The 22,500-nt window shown below is 46.3% G+C and overlaps 3 protein-coding genes across 5 annotated transcripts in view; 1 reads left to right on the forward strand and 2 right to left on the reverse strand.

Moving 5' to 3' along the window:
- The window catches only part of amdhd1 (amidohydrolase domain containing 1), a 7,737-nt gene extending 6,586 nt beyond the window's left edge, over window positions 1-1,151 (forward strand). The window contains exons 9-10 of one of the 2 annotated variants that reach the window (XR_013937605.1): window positions 1-90; window positions 453-1,151. The exon at window positions 1-90 is cut by the window's left edge and continues 133 nt beyond it. The gene's annotated coding sequence lies outside the window, so the exon portion shown is untranslated. The other variant, XM_080537476.1, reaches the window with a different exon arrangement.
- Window positions 1-12,308, reverse strand: part of LOC308163287 (tetraspanin-9) — a 12,322-nt gene extending 14 nt beyond the window's left edge. Inside the window, exons 1-9 of one of the 2 annotated variants that reach the window (XM_080537479.1) lie at window positions 12,138-12,308; window positions 11,572-11,629; window positions 7,338-7,422; window positions 6,877-7,068; window positions 5,705-5,779; window positions 5,220-5,321; window positions 4,557-4,688; window positions 4,392-4,475; window positions 1-2,640 (exon numbers count right to left, since the gene is read on the reverse strand). The exon at window positions 1-2,640 is cut by the window's left edge and continues 14 nt beyond it. In XM_080537479.1, coding sequence (XP_080393605.1) covers window positions 2,569-2,640; window positions 4,392-4,475; window positions 4,557-4,688; window positions 5,220-5,321; window positions 5,705-5,779; window positions 6,877-7,068; window positions 7,338-7,400 — 720 coding nt within the window. In that variant the 5' untranslated portion in view covers window positions 7,401-7,422; window positions 11,572-11,629; window positions 12,138-12,308 and the 3' untranslated portion in view covers window positions 1-2,568. Of the gene's footprint in view, window positions 2,641-4,391; window positions 4,476-4,556; window positions 4,689-5,219; window positions 5,322-5,704; window positions 5,780-6,876; window positions 7,069-7,337; window positions 7,423-11,571; window positions 11,630-11,910; window positions 12,038-12,137 lie in introns of those variants that run through there. The other variant, XM_080537480.1, reaches the window with a different exon arrangement.
- A 5,824-nt stretch (window positions 12,309-18,132) lies between these two features.
- Window positions 18,133-22,500, reverse strand: part of LOC308163819 (endosome/lysosome-associated apoptosis and autophagy regulator family member 2-like) — a gene marked incomplete at its 5' end in the record, with an annotated part of 27,975 nt that continues 23,607 nt past the window's right edge. The window contains 4 exons of the mRNA XM_080538009.1: window positions 18,133-18,241; window positions 18,696-18,858; window positions 19,295-19,473; window positions 21,707-21,833. Coding sequence (XP_080394135.1) covers window positions 18,173-18,241; window positions 18,696-18,858; window positions 19,295-19,473; window positions 21,707-21,833 — 538 coding nt within the window. The 3' untranslated portion in view covers window positions 18,133-18,172. The remainder of the gene's footprint in view (window positions 18,242-18,695; window positions 18,859-19,294; window positions 19,474-21,706; window positions 21,834-22,500) is intronic.

A 22,500-nucleotide genomic window follows, 5' to 3' on the forward strand; every position in this document is an offset into this window, starting at 1 on the left:
TTTATGTGTATTATTAATAATAATAATAATAACTTTTTATTTGTATAGCACTTTTCCTGCAAACGTTGCAGCTCAAAGTGCTCCAATCATGATTCTTAATAGGACTAGATGTTAAAATCCCTAAATAATTAGCACAACAATTGACTGAGTGGAGTTGGAGATGTCCTCTTGGGTGGAGTGGAATTTGGCAATGATCACGTGGTGCCACCAGTACGACACATCTTCAGTTGTGGTCCCCGACCTCATTGGGTGTTTCGGCCATTTATCACAAGACACCCTCTGCCGAGGTTGGCCCACCACAGGCTGATCAGGCCTGGGTGTGTGTCGCACGGTGGCACCACGTGGTCATTTGGGAGCCCATGTTGGGTCCCTACGTTTCAGCCACAGCCAGTGACTGCTCCGTTCTGCTGCAGTGGACAGTTCTTTAATTGCCTTCCGTTGGGCCTGTCCTCTATATAATCTTAATTTAATTATTTAGTCATTTAAAGGCAATATTAAAAAGATGGGTGTTTAGTCTTGACTTGAACATATGTGCTGAGGTTGCATCCCTAATGTAAACTGGCAGTGCATTCCACAATCTGGGTGCATGAAATGAGAATGCAGCCTCACCAAATCTCTTCTTTTGTACATGTGGTACACAGAGAAAACCAGCGTCAGAAGACCTGAGAGCTCTATTGGGCTGATATGCTAGCAAAAGGTCTTTCAGATATTCTGGTGCTATGCCAGTGAGAGCTTTATAAACAAGCAGAAGGAGAGTATTGATACTGTGTGTCTCTTAGGTCTGTGGCTTTTGTAGTCCGTAGGGTGTATGTATGGTTTGTTAGATTTGATCCCATATTTCTATTCATTATATAGCCATTGTGTATTCTTAATATATGCCGGAATCCATTGTGTATTCATTCTATTATATCCACTGTGTTTAGAGTAGATTTATTAGGACAGTGGACAGTTTATCAATGTTTTCAGATACCAGCTGCAGGATGGTCTGATGGGGAATGTCAACAACTGTGAGATGGGTGCTTATACGCTTCTGTCTGTGTGAAAAGATCTTGTTGTTGGGTTGGAGTCTGTTGCTAGCTGAAATCAGAGAGTATCATGTATCGTGTACGCTGCAATTCTGTCATAAATCTATTCTCCTGAGGACCCAGCGACCCGTGTCTGAAGTCTATCATTGAACCTGAAGACCGTGTTGTTGAGGGGCTGTTTTACATTGAACGGTTGGAATGACACAACGCGGAGACGAGAGACATCTTAGATCAATATCCTCCACCATTATCAAGATCAAAAGTCCTCGTGTGTGGCCAAAACTGACAACTCCTGAGTTCGATTGTGACGTGGATGGAATGTAGCCAATCAAGAAGCGAGCCGACTTCTTCTTTTCGTTCTTTTTATTTGCCCTGCCGCACATGGCTGCCTCGTACAGGTCAGTCAGGGTACTACTACCCTGATCACGCCAGATTTCTGGCTTGGGGGACGAGACTCTACTGTCGTAGGATAGATCTGTATGTGTGTGGTGTGCTGTATTGGGAATATCGGAGCACACCACACACTTGACTATACGATCAAAACTGTTCAATCCATGATTTTTTTAATCTTCATGTGTGGGGGTCTCTCAGCTAAAAAAAAATCTGTTAAGATTTAGAAAATCTTTGTGTGTACCAGGCTTTAGTTGATTGGAGTGTTTACCTGTTAACAAACACGCTTTGTTCTTTGTACCATGAACTAACACGATCCGTTTCTGCCTTGTCATGTGTTTGTCAGTGTTGGGTTGAGACCTGACCCTTAGCTCCAAAGTTCTCTCTGCATCCATCTGACCCCCTTCCTGTCTCTCTTCCTTCAGTTCTCTCTCTCCTACCCAACATGCATTCTTCCCCCACTTCTCTCTCTCTCCATCAGGCTCTGTTAGTGAGTCAAGCCTAACACAGTTCAGTCAATCATTTCTATAGTTAATGCACTGTTTCCCAGGAAGCCCAGCTTGGAGAAACCCCAGAGATTTGTTATTTAATTTGTCTTATCGATTCAACCAATGAAAATGGGTACTTTGCTCAGTCTCACACACACTTTGATAAGAGTACACTTTACTTTTATTTGACACACAGTGGTATACAATATTGGTATAAAAAAAAGACATAGATATCCATATGACATATTATAAGGCATGGCTTCTAATCGTAACCACTCTGGAGTTCCCTTTGATCTTCATTTCTGATGTTCACGTCTGATTGGCAGAGAGATGAGGGATGTCCCTCTTCACACGCTTCTCATTCATATGATCCAACCTCTCTCCACGACTGACCCCGTCAACAAGAACACTTGATTATAACGATAATAATGCTGATCATAAAAATAAACATTTTCATTTAATTGTGCACAAAATGATACATGGGTGCAGAAAAGATGTGGCATGCATGTGTGTGTGTGTGTGTAAGTTTATTTGTGTCTGAGAAATAACTACAAAGTACAAAAAGGTCAAAGGTAAAACTTGTTTCAAGAGGTCACATATAACCTCAGGATGCAGTGCTCAGTTTTGGGAGGTGTGACGTGTGTGTGTGTGTGTGTATATATACACTATGCTTCATACTTCTTCCCGGCTCGATGGATCTGCTGGTAGAGCGTCATTGAGAAGGCCATACCCAGGAGCTGCAGACAGGGACAGATCAGTCAGGTGACATAACTGTCACATGGGTATGACTTCGTGACGTTAGAATTATAAGGTGTCGTTTTTTACATAATGTGATCCATTAGGTGTTTATTAATGCCTGTGTGGTGTTATTTTTTAGACATAACATAACATAATGGAATGTAAAAACTTTGACGCTCAATATCTCTGAACTACCCTAAACGGAGATAGAACCTTATCATTCTAAGCTCACGACTTGTGTACACATATGCATGTTAGTCTCATACAGTGATGCTTGAAAGTAGTGATGGGGGAAACAAAGCTTTCGACGCAATTGACAGTTCGACACAATTGTGTCGGAAAAAGTGTCGATCTATCGATGCAGTCGATACAGCAGCTCCACAATGCCATCTGCTGGTCAGGTCAGGGTATGGCGGCTGTATCGACTGATTTACAAGTCAGGAATTTGAGGCAAAATACAATAAGCCCACCGTCATCTGCGATGTCTTGCTCAATAAAGGTGCTGTGACAAACTGTGTCGATGTGTATGTGGCCATATATGTGGTCTTAAATGTTGGTGTGTCTAGTAGACTATAATAAATACATATATGAATAAATAAATGCAACTGTTGTGTCCATTTCTGATATGAATAGAATAGAATTTGCCATTTAGCAAACGCTTTTAATCCAAAAGCTACTTACAGGGACATTCCCCCTGGAGTAATTGTAGTACTCAAGGGCACACTAGTGGTGTTGTTTCAGGCAGGATTTGAACTCACAACCTTCCGATCACCAGTCCAATTCACTATTCACTAGACCACCACTATCCCCATGACATGTAAGGATACAAATCTGAATGACATTTCGGCATGTGTGGGACATGGCTGTTTGACAATTGGAGCAGATATAAATGGTCAACATGTCATAACAGGGCCAACAGTTTTGGGACGTGCTCGTGGAACAGGGAAAGAGTGCAAAACAAGGCTATATTGTGGGAACTGGACAGACTTGTGCTTATGTGAACAATCAAGTATTTATTGCTTGTGTACATGAACAGGCAACGTTTTTTTTATGTATATCTATCTGGCTAGCCTATGTGTTGCAATTATGAATCTATGACTATCTCTGTATGTTCTGTGTCTATCTATCAATATCTACCAATCTCCTGTCTATTTCTATCTCTATCTCTGTCAATAAATGTATTCTGTCTAGCGTCCGTATGTCTCCACTCTGACTACAACCCTCGAATATGAGAGAGAGTTCCACGTCATTTTATGCAGTACGAAACTTGGAACACTGCCTCGTCTGCGGAATGATTGACACACCGGTCAGAGGTGCTCGTGTGACGTACGGAGCTTCGTTCGAGTAGTCACGTGGTTTTTGCCAATTTGACACAAGCATCGATACATTTGTATCGACGCACATTGTGTCGGAAGATCGACGCTGTGTCGTGACTACTGCGTCGAGCGTAACATCACTACTTGAAAGTATGTGGACCCCTTGTGCAATTCTAGATCTTTTTAGTTTTTTTTTACCATGAAATCTTTATGAAATCAGAAATCAGTCTTTTTTTATCTGACATAACAGGTTTATATTTACCAATTCCATATGTTGGTTTAGAGGGAATCATGCGTGTAGTAGGAAAACTAAATTATAAAGAAAAAAAATAAAATAATCTATAATCGCACAAGGGGTTCACACACTTTCAAGCATCACTGTACAGTATATACGCACACACACACACACACACTGCAATGCGTGCAGAACCTACCTGCATGACCAGGGCACACATGGCGATGGTTCCCAGCAGGTGTTTGTTGTCGTCCAGCCACTCCTCCACCTTCTCATAGCAGCCCTGGAGAGAGACACACACCTTCCTTAGGACGGGAGCCACAACACACACACACACACCATGCGTTTCCTCTGTCGCACGCACCCGTGACCAGAAGGTGTTGGTGGCGTTGCGGCCGCACTCGGGATACACGTCCTTACAGCAGCGGTCAGGAACCACCTTCTCCTGCAGAGCCGCATGCCAGTCTGTATACACCATCACCCCACAACAACTCCACTGTGGGGGGAGGGAGGGAGAGAGGGAGGGGGGAGAGAGGGAGAGAGGGAGGGAGAGAGGGAGGGAGGGAGAGAACGAGGGAGGGAGGGAGAGAGGGAGGGAGGGGGGGAGAGAGGGAGGGAGAGAGGGAGGGAGGGAGGGAGGGAGAGAGGGAGGGAGGGAGGGAGAGAGCGAGGGAGGGAGGGAGGGAGGGAGAGAGGGGGAGAGGGAGGGAGGGAGAGAGGGAGAGAGAGAGAGAGGGATGGAGGGACAGAATAGTGAGTTGGATAGTGCAGACACCTCATCCTAGATGGAATGCAGCAGCATGTGTGTGGGGTGAATGACTTGTGTATGTATGGGTGTGCGTGCGTTTTATGCTGGATGAATGCGGTGTGTGTGCGTGTGTGTGTGTGTGTGTATGCATACATGTGCGTGTCTGCATACGCATACACCCATACGCACATGTGCGTGCATGGGTGTCTGCGTGCATTGTGTGCTGGGTGAATGCGGTGTGTGTGTGTGAATGTGTGTGTGTGTGTGTGTGTGTGGTACCTCTGACTGTACAGAGTTCCAGGCGTTGCGCAGGCCGGCGTTGCTGTCGGTGTTGTAGAGCACCAGCCCCTCCTTCAGGTCCCGCATGGCGTTCTGACGCACCTGCACACAGGGGGCATGGGAAACGTGACGTAAAAATTTAGTTTTTTACATTAGGTTTATTAATGCCTGTGTGGTGTGATTTTTTAAATGTTGACATTTTTTAGTTAGTAATTAATAAAATACAAAGGTTCCATCTCATAAAACATAATGGAATGTAAAAACTTTGACGCTCAACATCTCTGAACTACCCTAAACGGAGATAGAACCTTATCATTCTAAACAGAGATAGAACCATATCATTCTAAACGGAGATAGAACCTTATCATTCTAAACTCACGAAACGTAGTTCAAGGGTACATCATGTGACACAGAGAGAGGACCATGGGGGATGTAGTTCAGGGGTACATCATGTGACACAGAGAGAGGACCATGACATGTCTTACCTGGTCAGTGTAGACGAGGAACAGGATGAGGAGAATCAGCTCTGCCAGCAGGATCACCAACAACACAATGAAAAACTGCAGAGGGAGGGAGAGAGAGAGAGGGAGGGAGGGGGAGGGAGAGGGAGGGAGAGGAGGAGAGGGAGGGAGAGGAGGAGAGGGAGAGTGTTAGATGGATGAGGTTGCTTTTTCCCCTGTCGTTGTTTGAGAAACCCACAGGAAGTACTAGTGGGTTTTACTGGAGATGTACTAGAGTACTAGAGTACATTCTCTGAGTCACAAAGCAGCCTAATTGAATATGACAGAAGACATGGTAAAGTGGATTGAATCAATCAACCAATCAATCAATCAAATTCATTTATATAGCACATTTAAACATGACACTTGTCAACCAAAGTGCTTTACAGTGAAAGTACATCCTAAAATGTAAATAAACAGAACATAAACAACCAACAGACAAACAGAGGAACAGAACAACACGTCACAACAAACAAGGCAGGAGTCAGAGTGACTCAGGGAACGCTAAGGAATACAAGTGAGTTTTCAGCTTAGATTTAAAGGACTGGATGGAGGGGGCAGATCTGATGGAGGGGGCAGATCTGATGGAGGGGGCAGATCTGATGGACATGGGGATGCTGTTCCAGAGGTCAGGGGCACGGCACCCCACCCCCCCATAGACTTGAGGTTGGACTTACGGGTGGTTAGGAGACCCTTATCAGCAGATCTGAGGGCCCTGACGTTGTTATCGGGGGCGAGGAGGTCTGCTAGGTAGGAGGGGGCCTTACCATTAAGAGCTTTGTAGACCAATAAAATAACTTTAAAATCTATCCTATAACGGACTGGGAGCCAATGAAGGGAGGCGAGGACAGGGGTGATGTGAGCTCTCTTCCGAGTACCTGTGAGCAATCTGGCAGCGGCCATGGTGGACTTATTAAGCCCCAGGTACAGGGAGTTATAGTAATCAAGTGGTGATGATATAAAGGCGTGAATGACTCTCTCAAGGTCTGAGGGGGGAGAGAGTGGCCTTAATCCTAGCTATGGAGCGGTCCATTGTAAGTTTTGTTAACGAGTCTGGTTTTGACATGACGTATAGTGTGTTGAGAGCTTAGTGGAAAACGCACTTTAGCGCTAAGTCAACTTTAAGGGTTAGGGTTAGGTGCACCACGTCCACTCACACTCAACAGAAGACATTTGTTCTCCTTGATGGCGCCCAGGCAACCGAGGAAGCCCGTGACCATGACGACCGTGCACAGCGTGATGATGAGGTTGGCGGCGGACAGAGAGGGGAAGGAGGGCGACAGGGTGGCGAAGCTGTCCTGGGACACGGACAGCCACACCCCCACGCCCAGCAGGCCACACCCCCCCAACTGACAGAGAGAGAGAGAGAGAGAACGGAAGAAAGAGGACAACAATTAAACACATATTTAGAGTCCTTTTTAAATTTGAGAAAGTTCAGTTATGTTATCTACTATTATCATGTGTCATATTGTTGTCGAACGATTATGTGCTTGTGTTTCCTGTGTGTTCTCTCTTTGGTGATGGGAGATATACGGAGTATGCCAATAAAGCTCATTGAATTGGAGAGGACACGTGTGTGTGTGTGTGTGTGTGTGTGTGTGTGTGTGTGTTCATTTACCCAGAAGATCAAGTTAAAGAGGAACAACATGTACTTGACACAGCAGATGCAGCCTCGAGCCATGGTGTAGCTGCGCTGCGCGGGGCTGCAAATGACAAGGAGTTGATTTAATTCCAGAGGCCTGTGGATAACAGGCCATACAGCCCTCACACATGACTCACTAGACGCTCAACATTTGCATTTCGTTGTCTAGTATTTGTACACTGCAATGACAATGAAGTTGACTCTAATCTCATCTATCATCATCTCATGTCATAATTATAGTTGACTCTTGGTACGAGTATCAAGTATCTTCATATTTGCACATAGATTTGGATGTCTGGATTTCCAAGGCAAATCGTGAGCTTAGAATGAGAAGGTTCTATCTCCGTTTAGGGTACTTCAGAGATATTGAGCGTCAACGTTTTTACATTCCATTATGTTTTGTGAGCTGGAATCTTTGTATTTTATTAATTACTAACTCAAAAATGTTAGTAAACTAATTTTAAAATAACACCACACAGGCATTAATAAACACCTAATGGATCAGATTATGTAAAAAAACTCAATCTTGACAAAAATGGAGATAGAACCTTATAATTCTAACGTCATGAAATGCTGTCGTCTAGTGGTTTAGTGGTTTAGGTGCGTTTACAGGTAAATGAGGGTAACATGATAGATGAGGGTAAATGAGGGTGAACATGACAGATGAGGGTAAATGAGGGTAACATGACAGATGAGGGTAAATGAGGGTAACATGACAGATGAGGGTAAATGAGGGTAACATGATAGATTAGGGTAAATGAGGATAGTAACATGATAGATGAGGGTAAATGAGGGTAACATGATAGATGAGGTTAAATGAGGGTAAAATTATAGATTAGGGTAAATGAGGGTAACATGATAGATGAGGGTAAATGAGGGTAACATGATAGATGAGGGTAACATGACAGATGAGGGTAAATGAGGGTAACATGATAGATGAGGGTAACATGACAGATGAGGGTAAATGAGGGTAACATGACAGATGAGGGTAAATGAGGGTAACATGACAGATGAGGGTAAACGAGGGTAACATGATAGATGAGGGTAAATGGGGGTAACATGATAGATTAGGGTAAATGAGGGTAACATGATAGATGAGGGTAAATGAGGGTAACATGACAGATGAGGATAAATGAGGGTAACATGATAGATGAGGGTAAATGGGGGTAACATGACAGATTAGGGTAAATGAGGGTAACATGATAGATGAGGGTAAATGAGGGTAACATGATAGATGAGGGTAAATGAGGGTAACATGACAGATGAGGGTAAATGAGGGTAACATGACAGATGAGGGTAAATGAGGGTAACATGATAGATGAGGGTAAATGAGGGTAACATGATAGATTAGGGTAAATGAGGGTAACATGATAGATTAGGGTAAATGAGGGTAACATGATAGATGAGGGTAAATGAGGGTAACATGATAGATGAGGGTAAATGAGGGTAACATGATAGATTAGGGTAAATGAGGGTAACATGACAGATGAGGGTAAATGAGGGTAACATGACAGATTAGGGTAAATGAGGGTAACATGATAGATTAGGGTAAATGAGGGTAACATGACAGATGAGGGTAAATGAGGGTAACATGACAGATTAGGGTAAATGAGGGTAACATGATAGATGAGGGTAAATGAGGGTAACATGGTAGATGAGGGTAAATGAGGGTAACATGATAGATGAGGGTAAATGAGGGTAACATGGTAGATGAGGGTAACATGATAGATGAGGGTAAATGAGGGTAACATGATAGATGAGGGTAAATGAGGGTAACATGATAGATGAGGGTAAATGAGGGTAACATGATAGATTAGGATAAATGAGGGTAACATGATAGATGAGGGTAACATGACAGATGAGGGTAAATGAGGGTAACATGATAGATGAGGGTAAATGAGGGTAACATGACAGATGAGGGTAAATGAGGGTAACATGATAGATGAGGGTAAATGAGGGTAACATGATAGATGAGGGTAAATGAGGGTAACATGATAGATGAGGGTAAATGAGGGTAACATGATAGATGAGGGTAAATGAGGGTAACATGATAGATTAGGGTAAATGAGGGTAACATGATAGATGAGGGTAAATGAGGGTAACATGATAGAGTAGGGTAAATGAGGGTAACATGATAGATTAGGGTAAATGAGGGTAACATGATAGATTAGGGTAACATGACAGATGAGGGTAAATGAGGGTAACATGATAGATGAGGGTAACATGACAGATGAGGGTAAATGAGGGTAACATGATAGATGAGGGTAAATGAGGGTAACATGATAGATGAGGGTAAATGAGGGTAACATGATAGATGAGGGTAAATGAGGGTAACATGATAGATGAGGGTAAATGAGGGTAACATGATAGATTAGGGTAAATGAGGGTAACATGATAGATGAGGGTAAATGAGGGTAACATGACAGATGAGGATAAATGAGGGTAACATGATAGATGAGGGTAAATGAGGGTAACATGATAGATGAGGGTAAATTAGGGTAACATGACAGATGAGGGTAAATGAGGGTGAACATGACAGATGAGGGTAAATGAGGGTAACATGATAGATGAGGGTAAATGAGGGTAACATGATAGATGAGGGTAAATGAGGGTAACATGATAGATGAGGGTAACATGACAGATGAGGGTAAATGAGGGTAACATGATAGATGAGGGTAAATGAGGGTAACATGATAGATGAGGGTAAATGAGGGTGAACATGACAGATGAGGGTAAATGAGGGTAACATGACAGATGAGGGTAAATGAGGGTAACATGATAGATGAGGGTAAATGAGGGAACATGATAGATTAGGGTAAATGAGGGTAACATGATAGATGAGGGTAAATGAGGGAACATGATAGATTAGGGTAAATGAGGGTAACATGACAGATGAGGGTAAATGAGGGTAACATGATAGATGAGGGTAAATGAGGGTAACATGACAGATGAGGGTAAATGAGGGTAACATGATAGATTAGGGTAAATGAGGGTAACATGACAGATGAGGGTAAATGAGGGTAACATGACAGATGAGGGTAAATGAGGGTAACATGATAGATGAGGGTAAATGAGGGTAACATGACAGATGAGGGTAAATGAGGGTAACATGATAGATTAGGGTAAATGAGGGTAACATGATAGATGAGGGTAAATGAGGGTAACATGATAGATGAGGGTAAATGAGGGTAACATGATAGATTAGGGTAAATGAGGGTAACATGACAGATGAGGGTAAATGAGGGTAACATGATAGATTAGGGTAAATGAGGGTAACATGATAGATGAGGGTAAATGAGGGTAACATGATAGATGAGGGTAAATGAGGGTAACATGATAGATGAGGGTAAATGAGGGTAACATGATAGATGAGGGTAAATGAGGGTGAACATGACAGATGAGGGTAAATGAGGGTAACATGACAGATGAGGGTAAATGAGGGTAACATGACAGATGAGGGTAAATGAGGGTGAACATGACAGATGAGGGTAAATGAGGGTAACATGACAGATGAGGGTAAATGAGGGTAACATGATAGATGAGGGTAAATGAGGGTAACATGACAGATGAGGGTAAATGAGGGTAACATGATAGATGAGGGTAAATGAGGGTAACATGATAGATTAGGGTAAATGAGGGTAACATGACAGATGAGGGTAAATGAGGGTAACATGATAGATGAGGGTAAATGAGGGTAACATGATAGATGAGGGTAAATGAGGGTAACATGACAGATGAGGGTAAATGAGGGTAACATGACAGATGAGGGTAAATGAGGGTAACATGATAGATGAGGGTAAATGAGGGTAACATGATAGATGAGGGTAAATGAGGGTGAACATGACAGATGAGGGTAAATGAGGGTAACATGACAGATGAGGGTAAATGAGGGTAACATGACAGATGAGGGTAAATGAGGGTAACATGATAGATGAGGGTAAATGAGGGTAACATGACAGATGAGGGTAAATGAGGGTAACATGATAGATGAGGGTAAATGAGGGTAACATGATAGATGAGGGTAAATGAGGGTAACTTGATAGATGAGGGTAAATGAGGGTAACATGATAGATGAGGGTAAATGAGGGTAACATGACAGATGAGGGTAAATGAGGGTAACATGATAGATGAGGGTAAATGAGGGTAACATGACAGATGAGGGTAAATGAGGGTAACATGATAGATGAGGGTAAATGAGGGTAACTCCTACCTCTTGGACGAGAAAGAAAGACAGCAGACAGGACCAGTCAGGCGTTAAGAGGATGAACCTGCGACAAAACATACAAATACAATTTACATTTTCTATTTCACACATACATACATACATACATACTGTATACACACACACGTACATACATACATACATACATACATACATACACACACACACACACACACACACACACACATACACACATACACACACACATACATACATACATACATACATACACGCCAATAGTAAATCACGGAGTCAACAGGATGTGGGGTTGAGGAGAGAAACATTGTTGCTGAGATTGGAAGATCATTAGTAGCCATTTTTAAATACTTTGTGTAGTTTAGCTCCAAAGTGACCGCTACTTCATAACAGAGAGAGAGTTGCCTAGTCAGTATAGTCGTGGATCTCCCTCGGTGTCCGGTTCCTTAGACCCGGGAGGAAACAGCACGGAGACGACCACCGAGGCCACACCGGGACTCCACGGGATCGGTAAACCGTCTGGCTGGGATTCTCTTTCTCTCAAGTTCTCAGAAGGAAGAAGAATCTGTTTCTCCTACCGTCCAAACTCCCACTCCTCCTCCTCCGTCCCCTGCTCCTCTCCTCGGCAGACCTCCCTGGGGGGAACGGGCACAGTCGCTAGTGGACTTAGTTAAAATACGGAACGTTTTCCGATTGAATTGAGCTTTTTTTAAACGTGTTTATTAAAGTCTCCCGAGGCCCAGAGGCTGGCGATCACATCCCAGGCGGAGGAGTTTCTGTTGGAAGAGCGGAAACTGTTACTGGAGGCGGGGCTGAGAGGGGAGGAGGGGGGAGGGGAGAGGGGAGGAGGAGGGGGGAGGGGAGGGAGAGGGAGAGGGGAGGAGGGGAGGGAGAGGGGAGGGAGGGGAGGGAGAGGGGAGGAGGGGGGTGAGGAGGAGGGGAGGGAGGAGGGAGAAGGGAGGAGGGGAGGGAGAAGGGAGGAGTGAGAGGGGGGGAGGGGAGGGAGGAGGGAGAGGGGAGGAGGGGAGGGAGAAGGGAGGAGGGAGAGGGGAGGAGGGAGGGGGGAGAGGGGGGGAGGGGAGGGAGGAGGGGAGGAGGAGGGCTGAGAGGGGAGGGAGAGAGGAGGGAGAGGGGAGGAGGGGAGGGAGAAGGGAGGAGGGAGAGGGGAGGAGGGGAGGGAGGAGGGAGAGGGGAGGAGGGAGAGGGGAGGAGGGAGGGGGGAGAGGGGGGAGGGGAGGGGAGGAGGAGGGCTGAGAGGGGAGGGAGAGAGGAGGGAGAGGGGAGGAGGGGGGGAGGGGGGAGGGAGAGGGGAGGAGGAGGAGGAGGGGAGCGGAGGGGGGGAGGGGAGGAGGAGGGGAGGGAGGGGAGGGGGGGAGGAGGAGGGGAGGGGAGGAAGAGGGGCATGACGCCTTTTACCAACATTGCAGAGCTGCATGGCTGGACGTCCTGCTGCCGACATGTGCGTAGCAGGTAACAACACGGCCAGGTTAGGCTTCTCTTATGTGTGTGTGTGTGTGTGTGTGTGTGTGTGTGTGTGTGTGTGTGTGTATGTGTGTGTGTGTGTGTGTGTGTGTGTGTGTGTGTGTTCTTTTTTTCCACTTTATTATTTTTTTATATCATTTTTATCATTCTATGATCTATAATCTATGATTCTATTGTATAATTTGATATATTGTTATCATTCTAAGGGGAAAAAAAAAGTGAAAAAAAGAACATCCATTGGCACCCCGGGAAGTGATGCTTTGGACCGCAAACTCAATTAACGGGGATTTAAACATGCGCGAAGTCCCGAAATTCGCCGCAAAATGTCCGGGCACCCTGTTTGTCAGTGAATAACACCCGTTAGGAAGGTGGTGGAAATCCACGAAAAAATGAATGAAGTGAAAAAAGCGAGAAAAAGAACATTATCATTCTATGATCTATGATCTATGATTCTCTAGTATAATATGATATATAATTATCATTCTAAGGAAAAAATAAATAAAGGGGAAAAAAAGGGGAAAAAAGAACATAGTATACCCTGTTTGTCAGTGAATAACACCTGTTAGGAAGGTGGTAGAAACCCAGTTCCATTTCCATTGACTCCCAATAGTGTATAGTATAATATGATGTATTATTACCATTCTAAGGAAAACATTTATAAAGTGAAAAAAAGTAGTAGTATACTATGTTCTTTTTTCCATTTTTTTTTCACTTTATTTTTTTTATATAATTTTTAACATTCTATGATCTATGATCTATGATTCTATAGTATAATATGATATATAATTATAATTCTAAGGAAAAAATAAATTAAGTGAAAAGAAATGAAAAAAATAACATAGTATACCAGGGCTGCCAAGTTTCACCAAAAGTTTGGAGTGAGATTTTTTTGGGCGGTGGAGCGACCCAAAACTGAGGGGAGGGGAGAGGAGAGGAGAGGGGAGGAGGAGGGGAGGGGAGGGAGAGGGGAGGAGGGGAGGGGAGGGAGAGGGGAGGAGGAGGGGAGGGAGAGGGGAGGAGGGGAGGAGGAGGAGGGAGGGAGAGGGGAGGGAGAGGGGAGGAGGGGGGGAGGGAGAGGGGAGGAGGGGAGGGAGAGGGGAGGAGGAGGAGGAGGGGAGGGAGAGGGGAGGAGGGAGAGGGGAGGAGGAGGGGAGGAGAGGAGGGGAGGGAGAGGGGAGGAGGAGGGGAGGGAGAGGGGAGGAGGAGGGAGGAGGAGAGGGGAGGAGGAGGAGGAGGAGGAGAGGAGAGGAGGGGAGGGGAGGAAGAGGGGAGGAGGAGGAGGGGAGGAGGAGGGGAGGAGAGGGGAGGAGGAGGGGAGGGAGAGGGGAGGAGGAGGGGAGGAGGAGGAGGAGAGGGGAGGAGGAGGAGAGGAGGGGAGGAGGAGGAGGAGAGGAGAGGAGGGGAGGGAGGAGGGAGAGGGGAGGAGGAGGGGGGGAGGAGAGGGTAGGAGGAGGGGAGGAGGAGGAGGAGAGGGGAGGAGGAGGAGGAGAGGAGAGGAGGGGAGTGGAGGAAGAGGGGAGGAGGAGGAGGGGAGGAGGAGGGGAGGAAGAGGGGAGGAGGAGGAGGGGAGGAAGAGGGGCATGACGCCTTTTACCAACATTGCAGAGCTGCATGGCTGGACGTCCTGCTGCCGACATGTGGGTAGCAGGTAACAACACGGCCAGGTTAGGCTTCTCTTTGATGTGTGTGTGTGTGTGTGTGTGTGTGTGTGTGTGTGTGTGTGTGTGTGTGTGTATGTGTGTGTGTGTTCTTTTTTTCACTTTATTCTTTTTTTATATCATTTTTATCATTCTATGATCTATAATCTATGATTCTATAGTATAATTTGATATATTATTATCATTCTAAGGGAAAAAAAAATAAGTGAAAAAAAGAATATCCATTGGCACCCCGGGAAGTGATGCTTTGGACCGCAAACTCAATTAACGGGGATTTAAACATGCGCGAAGTCCCGAAATTCGCCGCAAAATGTCCGGCCGGGCACCCTGTTTGTCAGTGAATAACACCCGTTAGGAAGGTGGTGGAAATCCAAGAAAAAATGAATGAAGTGAAAAAAACGAGAAAAAGAACATTATCATTCTATGATCTATGATCTATGATCTATGATTCTCTAGTATAATATGATATATAATTATCATTCTAAGGAAAAAATAAATAAAGTGGAAAAAAAGAACATAGTATACACTGTTTGTCAGTGAATAACACCCGTTAGGAAGGTGTAGAAACCCAGTTCCATTTCTATTGACTCCCAATAGTGTATAGTATAATATGATATATTATTATCATTCTAAGGAAAACATTTATAAAGTGAAAAAAACAAAAAAAAAGAACATAGTATACTATTGTTCTTTTTTTCATTTTTTTTCACTTTATTTTTTTCATATCATCTTTAACATTCTATGATCTATGATCTATGATTCTATAGTATAATATGATATATAATTATCATTCTAAGGAAAAAATAAATTAAGTGAAAAGAAATGAAAAAAAGAACATAGTATACCAGGGCTGCCAAGTTTCACCAAAAGTTTGGAGTGAGATTTTTTGGGCGGTGGAGCGACCCAAAACTGTCAGCTTGGCAGCTCTGTAGTATACACTGTTTGTCAGTGAATAACACCCGTTAGGAAGGTGGTAGAAACCCAGTTCCATTTCCATTGACTCCCAAATCGCTTTCCCGTCAGTTTGAGGGGTGAACCACCGCGGCAATAGTTTTAGGGGACACATTAAAGGGGAAAAGCGGGTGTCTTCAGGAGACGCAGTGCTGGGGGACAGTAGATGTCTCAGGAGGAGCAGGTAAGGTGTAACCTAAAGAGATGGGTCTTCAGTCTACGATGGAAGATGGGTAGTGACTCAGTTCTGACAGCCGTGGGAAGTTCATTCCACCAGCGGGGAGCCAGTGTCGTGAAGAGACGTGATCGGGCAGCATGACTGCCGTGTTGGTGTAGAGGTGGTGGGGCCAGTCGGCCAGCCGAGATGGAGGAGCGGAGTGGAGTTTGGGGGGTGACCATTTCCTTCAGGTAGGCAGGGGCTGTCCCTTTAGCTGCCTGGTAGGCAAGCACCAGGGTCTTGAATCTGATGCGAGCTGCTATTGGGAGCCAATGTGTGTGTGTGTGTGTGTGTCAAGAAAGAAAGGTTGGTACAGCCAGGACACTCACAAACACACACACACACACACACTCACACTCACACTCACACTCACACTCACAAACACACACACACACACACACACACACATTTTAAATGCTTTATTTATGTCCACATACAAAGTACAATTCTAAAGGACATAAATACTAACAGTGCATTTTGACATCCTGGAAACAATTTGTTACAGTAATGCTGTGCCAACAACCAGTTCTGCCACACACAGGATGTTATTCGCACCAGACCAGTGGGTTGATCAATACAGACAGTATCCCGCTCATGGGTACAGGAAGCACCGCCTTCTCCATATTGAGCGGCTACCAATAACAGCGGATATTTGAGCAATATTTTGCTAACTGTTTGGCCCTTCTCTTAGGAAGACCAGCCATATGAAGGCCTCTAACAACAGACTTATGAACATGGCCCAGGCTGCCAAATATAAAAACTAAAAGTTGACATCTGTAGCCCAGTTGTGATATGGCCTGCTCCAGCTGTTGGTATTTTAAGATTTTGGTTAAAAAGCTTCCTCTAGGCTATGGTCAAAGGTGCAGCCAACTTCTAAAATAAGCACCTCTCTGTGGTTTTCGTTGACAATTACAACATCAGGGGTGTTTGCTGAAATATTGGAGAACACTCCTAATGACTCTTCGTCGCTACACAAACTGAACATGTGGGGCTTTACAGTGGAGTGCTTGTACAGCGTTGCGGCAGGCCTGAATATGGAAAAGACACCCTCTGAAATCAGATCCACAATTCGATCATGCCTACATATGTAGAGCCCTTTATACGCATGACAACCATTTAAGATGTGGGGCATGGTTTCAGTTATCTGCTGGTGACTGTGATGTATGCAGTGTGGGCTATGACTGTCAGGAAGCCAGATGGAAAGGTTTAGCTTCGTTGGTAACACCTGCAGCCTAGCTTTTAAAGTGAAGGTGACAATACACTCGTCAAGAGTTACGCTTTTGAACACTGCGTGAGAGACAGAGTGATCAGCAGCAGGGAGACATGCCAGCTTCCCTTGCAATTTCAGACACACACACACACACACACACACACACACACACACACACACACACACACACACACACACTCACAAACACACACAAACACAATGTCTCAAAGCTAAATGAGAGTTTATTAAATCATGACAACATTAATAATTATAAATACTTCTGACATCACTCTGAGTCTGTACAGGTCATTTTCAAATTACAATACAAAATATACAAAAACAGTAACAGCTTCTTTTTTCGTTCTCTTTAAACGGCCCTTGAGTTTCCATGGCGTTAAGCAGGAGTGTAATTCCCCTCTATGTGGTAGGGATGCGGGGGGGGGGGGGGGGGGGGGCACTCATGAGCTTAGAATGATAAGGTTCTATCTCCGTTTAGAATGATAAGGTTCTATCTCCGTTTAGAATGATAAGGTTCTATCTCCGTTTAGAATGATAAGGTTCTATCTCCGTTTAGAATGATAAGGTTCTATCTCCGTTTAGAATGATAAGGTTCTATCTCCGTTTAGAATGATAAGGTTCTATCTCCGTTTAGGGTAGTTCAGAGATATTGAGCGTCAACGTTTTTACATTCCATTATGTTTTGTGAGATGGAACCTTTGTATTTTATTCATTACTAACTCAAAAATGTCAACATTTTACAAATAACACCACACAGGCATTAATAAACACCTAATGGATCAGATTATGTAAAAAACTCAATTTTGACAAAAATGGAGATAGAACCTTATAATTCTAACGTCACACACTGGCCCGTTTCCAACCAGGGTCATGGTGACAGGCCCTGGTTGTCATGGTGACAGGCCTCCTGCAGGGTAGACAGACCCACACACGTCTCTGGAACAAGCAGAGCCCAGGAGACACGAGGAGGAGAGCTCAGCGCCAATACCACCACCACCTCTTCATCCTCTCCTCCTTCACTCTCTCTCTCTCTCTCTCTCTCTCTGTTTCTCTTCTCTCTCTCCCATCCCCTCGTCTCTACCCCCAGACCCATCTCTCAGACTGGGACGACTTCAGTTGCACCGACTCACTGCAGTCTCCATCACCCTGTGGCGAGAAATACACACCCCCACACACACACACACGCACACACACACACACACATACCATTAAAACACAGTATTATTAAGTATTTGAGAACAAAAGATAGAAAAAAATATATATAAGTAGACCTGCTACACACACACACACACACACACACACACACACACACACACACACACACACACCGTTAAAACACGAAGTATTATTATTATTATTATTATTTGAGAACAAAAGAGATATATATATATATATATATATACTGTATATATAATAATAAAAAACCTAGACACCAGCTACGCACACACACACACACACACACACACACACACACACACACACACACAGACACAGACACAGACACAGACACAGACACAGACACAGACACAGACACAGACACAGACACAGACACACACACAGACACACACACACACACACACACACACACACACACACACACCTTGTTGGCGATGGCCCTGAGCTTGCCCAGCAGTGAGGGTTTGTGGGCGTAGACCACGTCGTCCTCAGGCTCCTCCCCCTCGGCCAGAGCACAGCTGTCCGCAGCCGGCAGCTCACACTCCTTATTGGCCGACATCACCAGACGAGAGTACTTATACTCCAGCCTGCCACAGGGGGGCGCCAGACACACACAGGCCGTTAACACTAGAACAGCCATGAGTAGAACAGCCATGTGAGTAAAGACAAATGAAAAATATCTTTGCACTCAATCAAATTTCAGGACCCTCCTTTCATGACTTTTCCTAGATATGTGCGTTCTACCACCCAGTACCCTTACATTTTCAAAATCACATCAGGATAAGCTAGTATGAAGCTATTTTGCCGTTTTTCTGTGTAGGAAGCAGGCTAATTTACAAGCGGCCAACTAGTGGTCGTTGTGTGTAAATAGCAGCTTGAGCATTGTAAAGAGGACATTTGACCCCTGAGGCGGCTCTTTTAGTAGGTAAAAAAGGCAAGGCACTAACCGTCGTTAACAATCACTTAACCACCTCCTATTGGATAATGACATCGACATCTCAGTGATTGACAGGTGTCACTCACCTCTTGTTCTTCTTCCAGAAGTAGCAGGTGAGAGAGATGAGCAGCACGGCCATGAAGGCCCCGCCCCCCACCCCCACCTTCAGCCATAGGGCGATGGCCTCACAGGGGGCGGAGCTTCTGGCTGGCAGGGACACGCCCTTCGTGCATAACCTTGGCTCGTTCCAGACATACAGAGTCTCCTGCAGAGACGGAGGGAGGGAAGGAGGGAGGGGAGAGATAGAAGGAGGGAGGGGAGAGAGGAAAGGAGGGAGGGGAGAGATAGAAGGAGGGAGGGGAGAGAGGAAAGGAGGGAGGGGAGAGAGGAAAGGAGGGAGGGGAGAGATAGAAGGAGGGAGGGGAGAGATAGAAGGAGGGAGGGGAGAGAGGAAAGGAGGGAGGGGAGAGATAGAAGGAGGGAGGGGAGAGATAGAAGGAGGGAGGGGAGAGATAGAAGGAGGGAGGGGAGAGATAGAAGGAGGGAGGGGAGAGAGGGAAGGAGGGAGGGGAGAGAGGGAAGGAGGGAGGGGAGAGATAGAAGGAGGGAGCAGAGAGATAGAAGGAGGGAGGGGAGAGAGGAAAGGAGGGAGGGGAGAGATGGAAGGAGGGAGGGGAGAGATAGAAGGGGGGAGGGGAGAGATAGAAGGAGGGAGGGGAGAGATAGAAGGAGGGAGGGGAGAGAGGAAAGGAGGGAGGGGAGAGAGGAAAGGAGGGAGGGGAGAGATAGAAGGAGGGAGGGGAGAGATAGAAGGAGGGAGGGGAGAGAGGAAAGGAGGGAGGGGAGAGAGGAAAGGAGGGAGGGGAGAGATAGAAGGGGGGAGGGGAGAGATAGAAGGGGGGAGGGGAGAGATAGAAGGGGGGAGGGGAGAGATAGAAGGAGGGAGGGGAGAGAGGGAAGGAGGGAGGGGAGAGAGGGAAGGAGGGAGGGGAGAGATAGAAGGAGGGAGCAGAGAGATAGAAGGAGGGAGGGGAGAGAGGAAAGGAGGGAGGGGAGAGATGGAAGGAGGGAGGGGAGAGAGGAAAGGAGGGAGGGGAGAGAGGAAAGGAGGGAGGGGAGAGATAGAAGGAGGGAGGGGAGAGAGGAAAGGAGGGAGGGGAGAGATAGAAGGGGGGAGGGGAGAGAGGAAAGGAGGGAGGGGAGAGAGGAAAGGAAGGAGGGGAGAGATAGAAGGGGGGAGGGGAGAGATAGAAGGAGGGAGGGGAGAGAGGAAAGGAGGGAGGGGAGAGATAGAAGGGGGGAGGGGAGAGAGGAAAGGAGGGAGGGGAGAGATAGAAGGAGGGAGGGGAGAGATAGAAGGGGGGAGGGGAGAGAGGAAAGGAGGGAGGGGAGAGATAGAAGGAGGGAGGGGAGAGATAGAAGGGGGGAGGGGAGAGAGGAAAGGAGGGAGGGGAGAGATAGAAGGAGGGAGGGGAGAGATAGAAGGGGGGAGGGGAGAGATAGAAGGAGGGAGGGGAGAGATAGAAGGGGGGAGGGGAGAGATAGAAGGGGGGAGGGGAGAGATAGAAGGAGGGAGGGGAGAGATAGAAGGGGGGAGGGGAGAGATAGAAGGGGGGAGGGGAGAGAGGAAAGGAGGGAGGGGAGAGATAGAAGGGGGGAGGGGAGGGATAGAAGGGGGGAGGGGAGAGAGGAAAGGAGGGAGGGGAGAGATAGAAGGGGGGAGGGGAGAGAGGAAAGGAGGGAGGGGAGAGATAGAAGGGGGGAGGGGAGAGATAGAAGGGGGGAGGGGAGAGATAGAAGGAGGGAGGGGAGAGATAGAAGGGGGGAGGGGAGAGATAGAAGGAGGGAGGGGAGAGAGGAAAGGAGGGAGGGGAGATATAGAAGGAGGGAGGGGAGAGAGGAAAGGAGGGAGGGGAGAGATAGAAGGAGGGAGGGGAGAGAGGAAAGGAGGGAGGGGAGAGATAGAAGGGGGGAGGGGAGAGAGGAAAGGAGGGAGGGGAGAGATAGAAGGAGGGAGGGGAGAGATAGAAGGAGGGAGGGGAGAGAGGAAAGGAGGGAGGGGAGAGAGGGGAGAGAGGAAAGGAGGGAGGGGAGAGATAGAAGGGGGGAGGGGAGAGAGGAAAGGAGGGAGGGGAGAGATAGAAGGGGGGAGGGGAGAGAGGAAAGGAGGGAGGGGAGAGATAGAAGGAGGGAGGGGAGAGATAGAAGGAGGGAGGGGAGAGATAGAAGGAGGGAGGGGAGAGAGGAAAGGAGGGAGGGGAGAGAGGAAAGGAGGGAGGGGAGAGAGGAAAGGAAGAGAACAGAGGAGGGAAAAGAGGAAGGGAAGGTTGGGAAAAAGAGAGAGGCTCAATTTGAGAACTCAAAAGGCAACAGAGAGTACGGTGATGGTGCTGCGGAAGGCGGGTGGAGAGGGAGGTGTGTGTGTGTGTGTGTGTGTGTTTGTGTGTGAGTGTATGTGTGTGTGTGTGTTTGTGTGTGTGTGTGTGTGTGTGTGTTACCTGAAGGCCTCCCTTGCAGGCTCCCTCGATCTGGTGGAAGTCGTCGTGGGTGCAGCGCGGGCAGGCGCTCACGCTCTCCCACAGGAAGTGAAACGTACAGCCGTCACACGTCCCCGCAGGACACAAACTGCACACACACACACACACACACACACACACACACGCAGACACACACACACACGCACACACATGCCCACACACACAGAGACACAGATAGGCACACACACACACACCCCCACACACACGTACACGCACATGCGCGCACACACACACACACACACACACACACACACACACACACAGCGAACATTAATACACAATATCCCCAGACAATCTACCCCAAAGACACTTGCTGTGAAAGGAGACAGACCAGGCCAGGCAATGTTCAGGCTTCCATTCAGACATACAGCGGTAAACTGCATGGAATTCTACATGTCTGGACCAGGGTAATTATACATGTCTGGACCAGGGTAATTATACATGTCTGGACCAGGGTAATTATACATGTCTCCACCAGGGTAATTATACATGTCTCCACCAGGGTAATTATACATGTCTGGACCAGGGTAATTATACATGTCTCCACCAGGGTAATTATACATGTCTGGACCAGGGTAATTATACATGGTGACCAGGGTAATTATACATGTCTCCACCAGGGTAATTATACATGTCTGGACCAGGGTAATTATACATGTCTGGACCAGGGTAATTATACATGTCTCCACCAGGGTAATTATACATGGTGACCAGGGTAATTATACATGTCTGGACCAGGGTAATTATACATGTCT

Source organism: Nansenia antarctica (genome assembly GCF_963989245.1).
Source record: "Nansenia antarctica genome assembly, chromosome: 8".
Lineage (NCBI taxonomy): Eukaryota > Metazoa > Chordata > Actinopteri > Argentiniformes > Microstomatidae > Nansenia > Nansenia antarctica.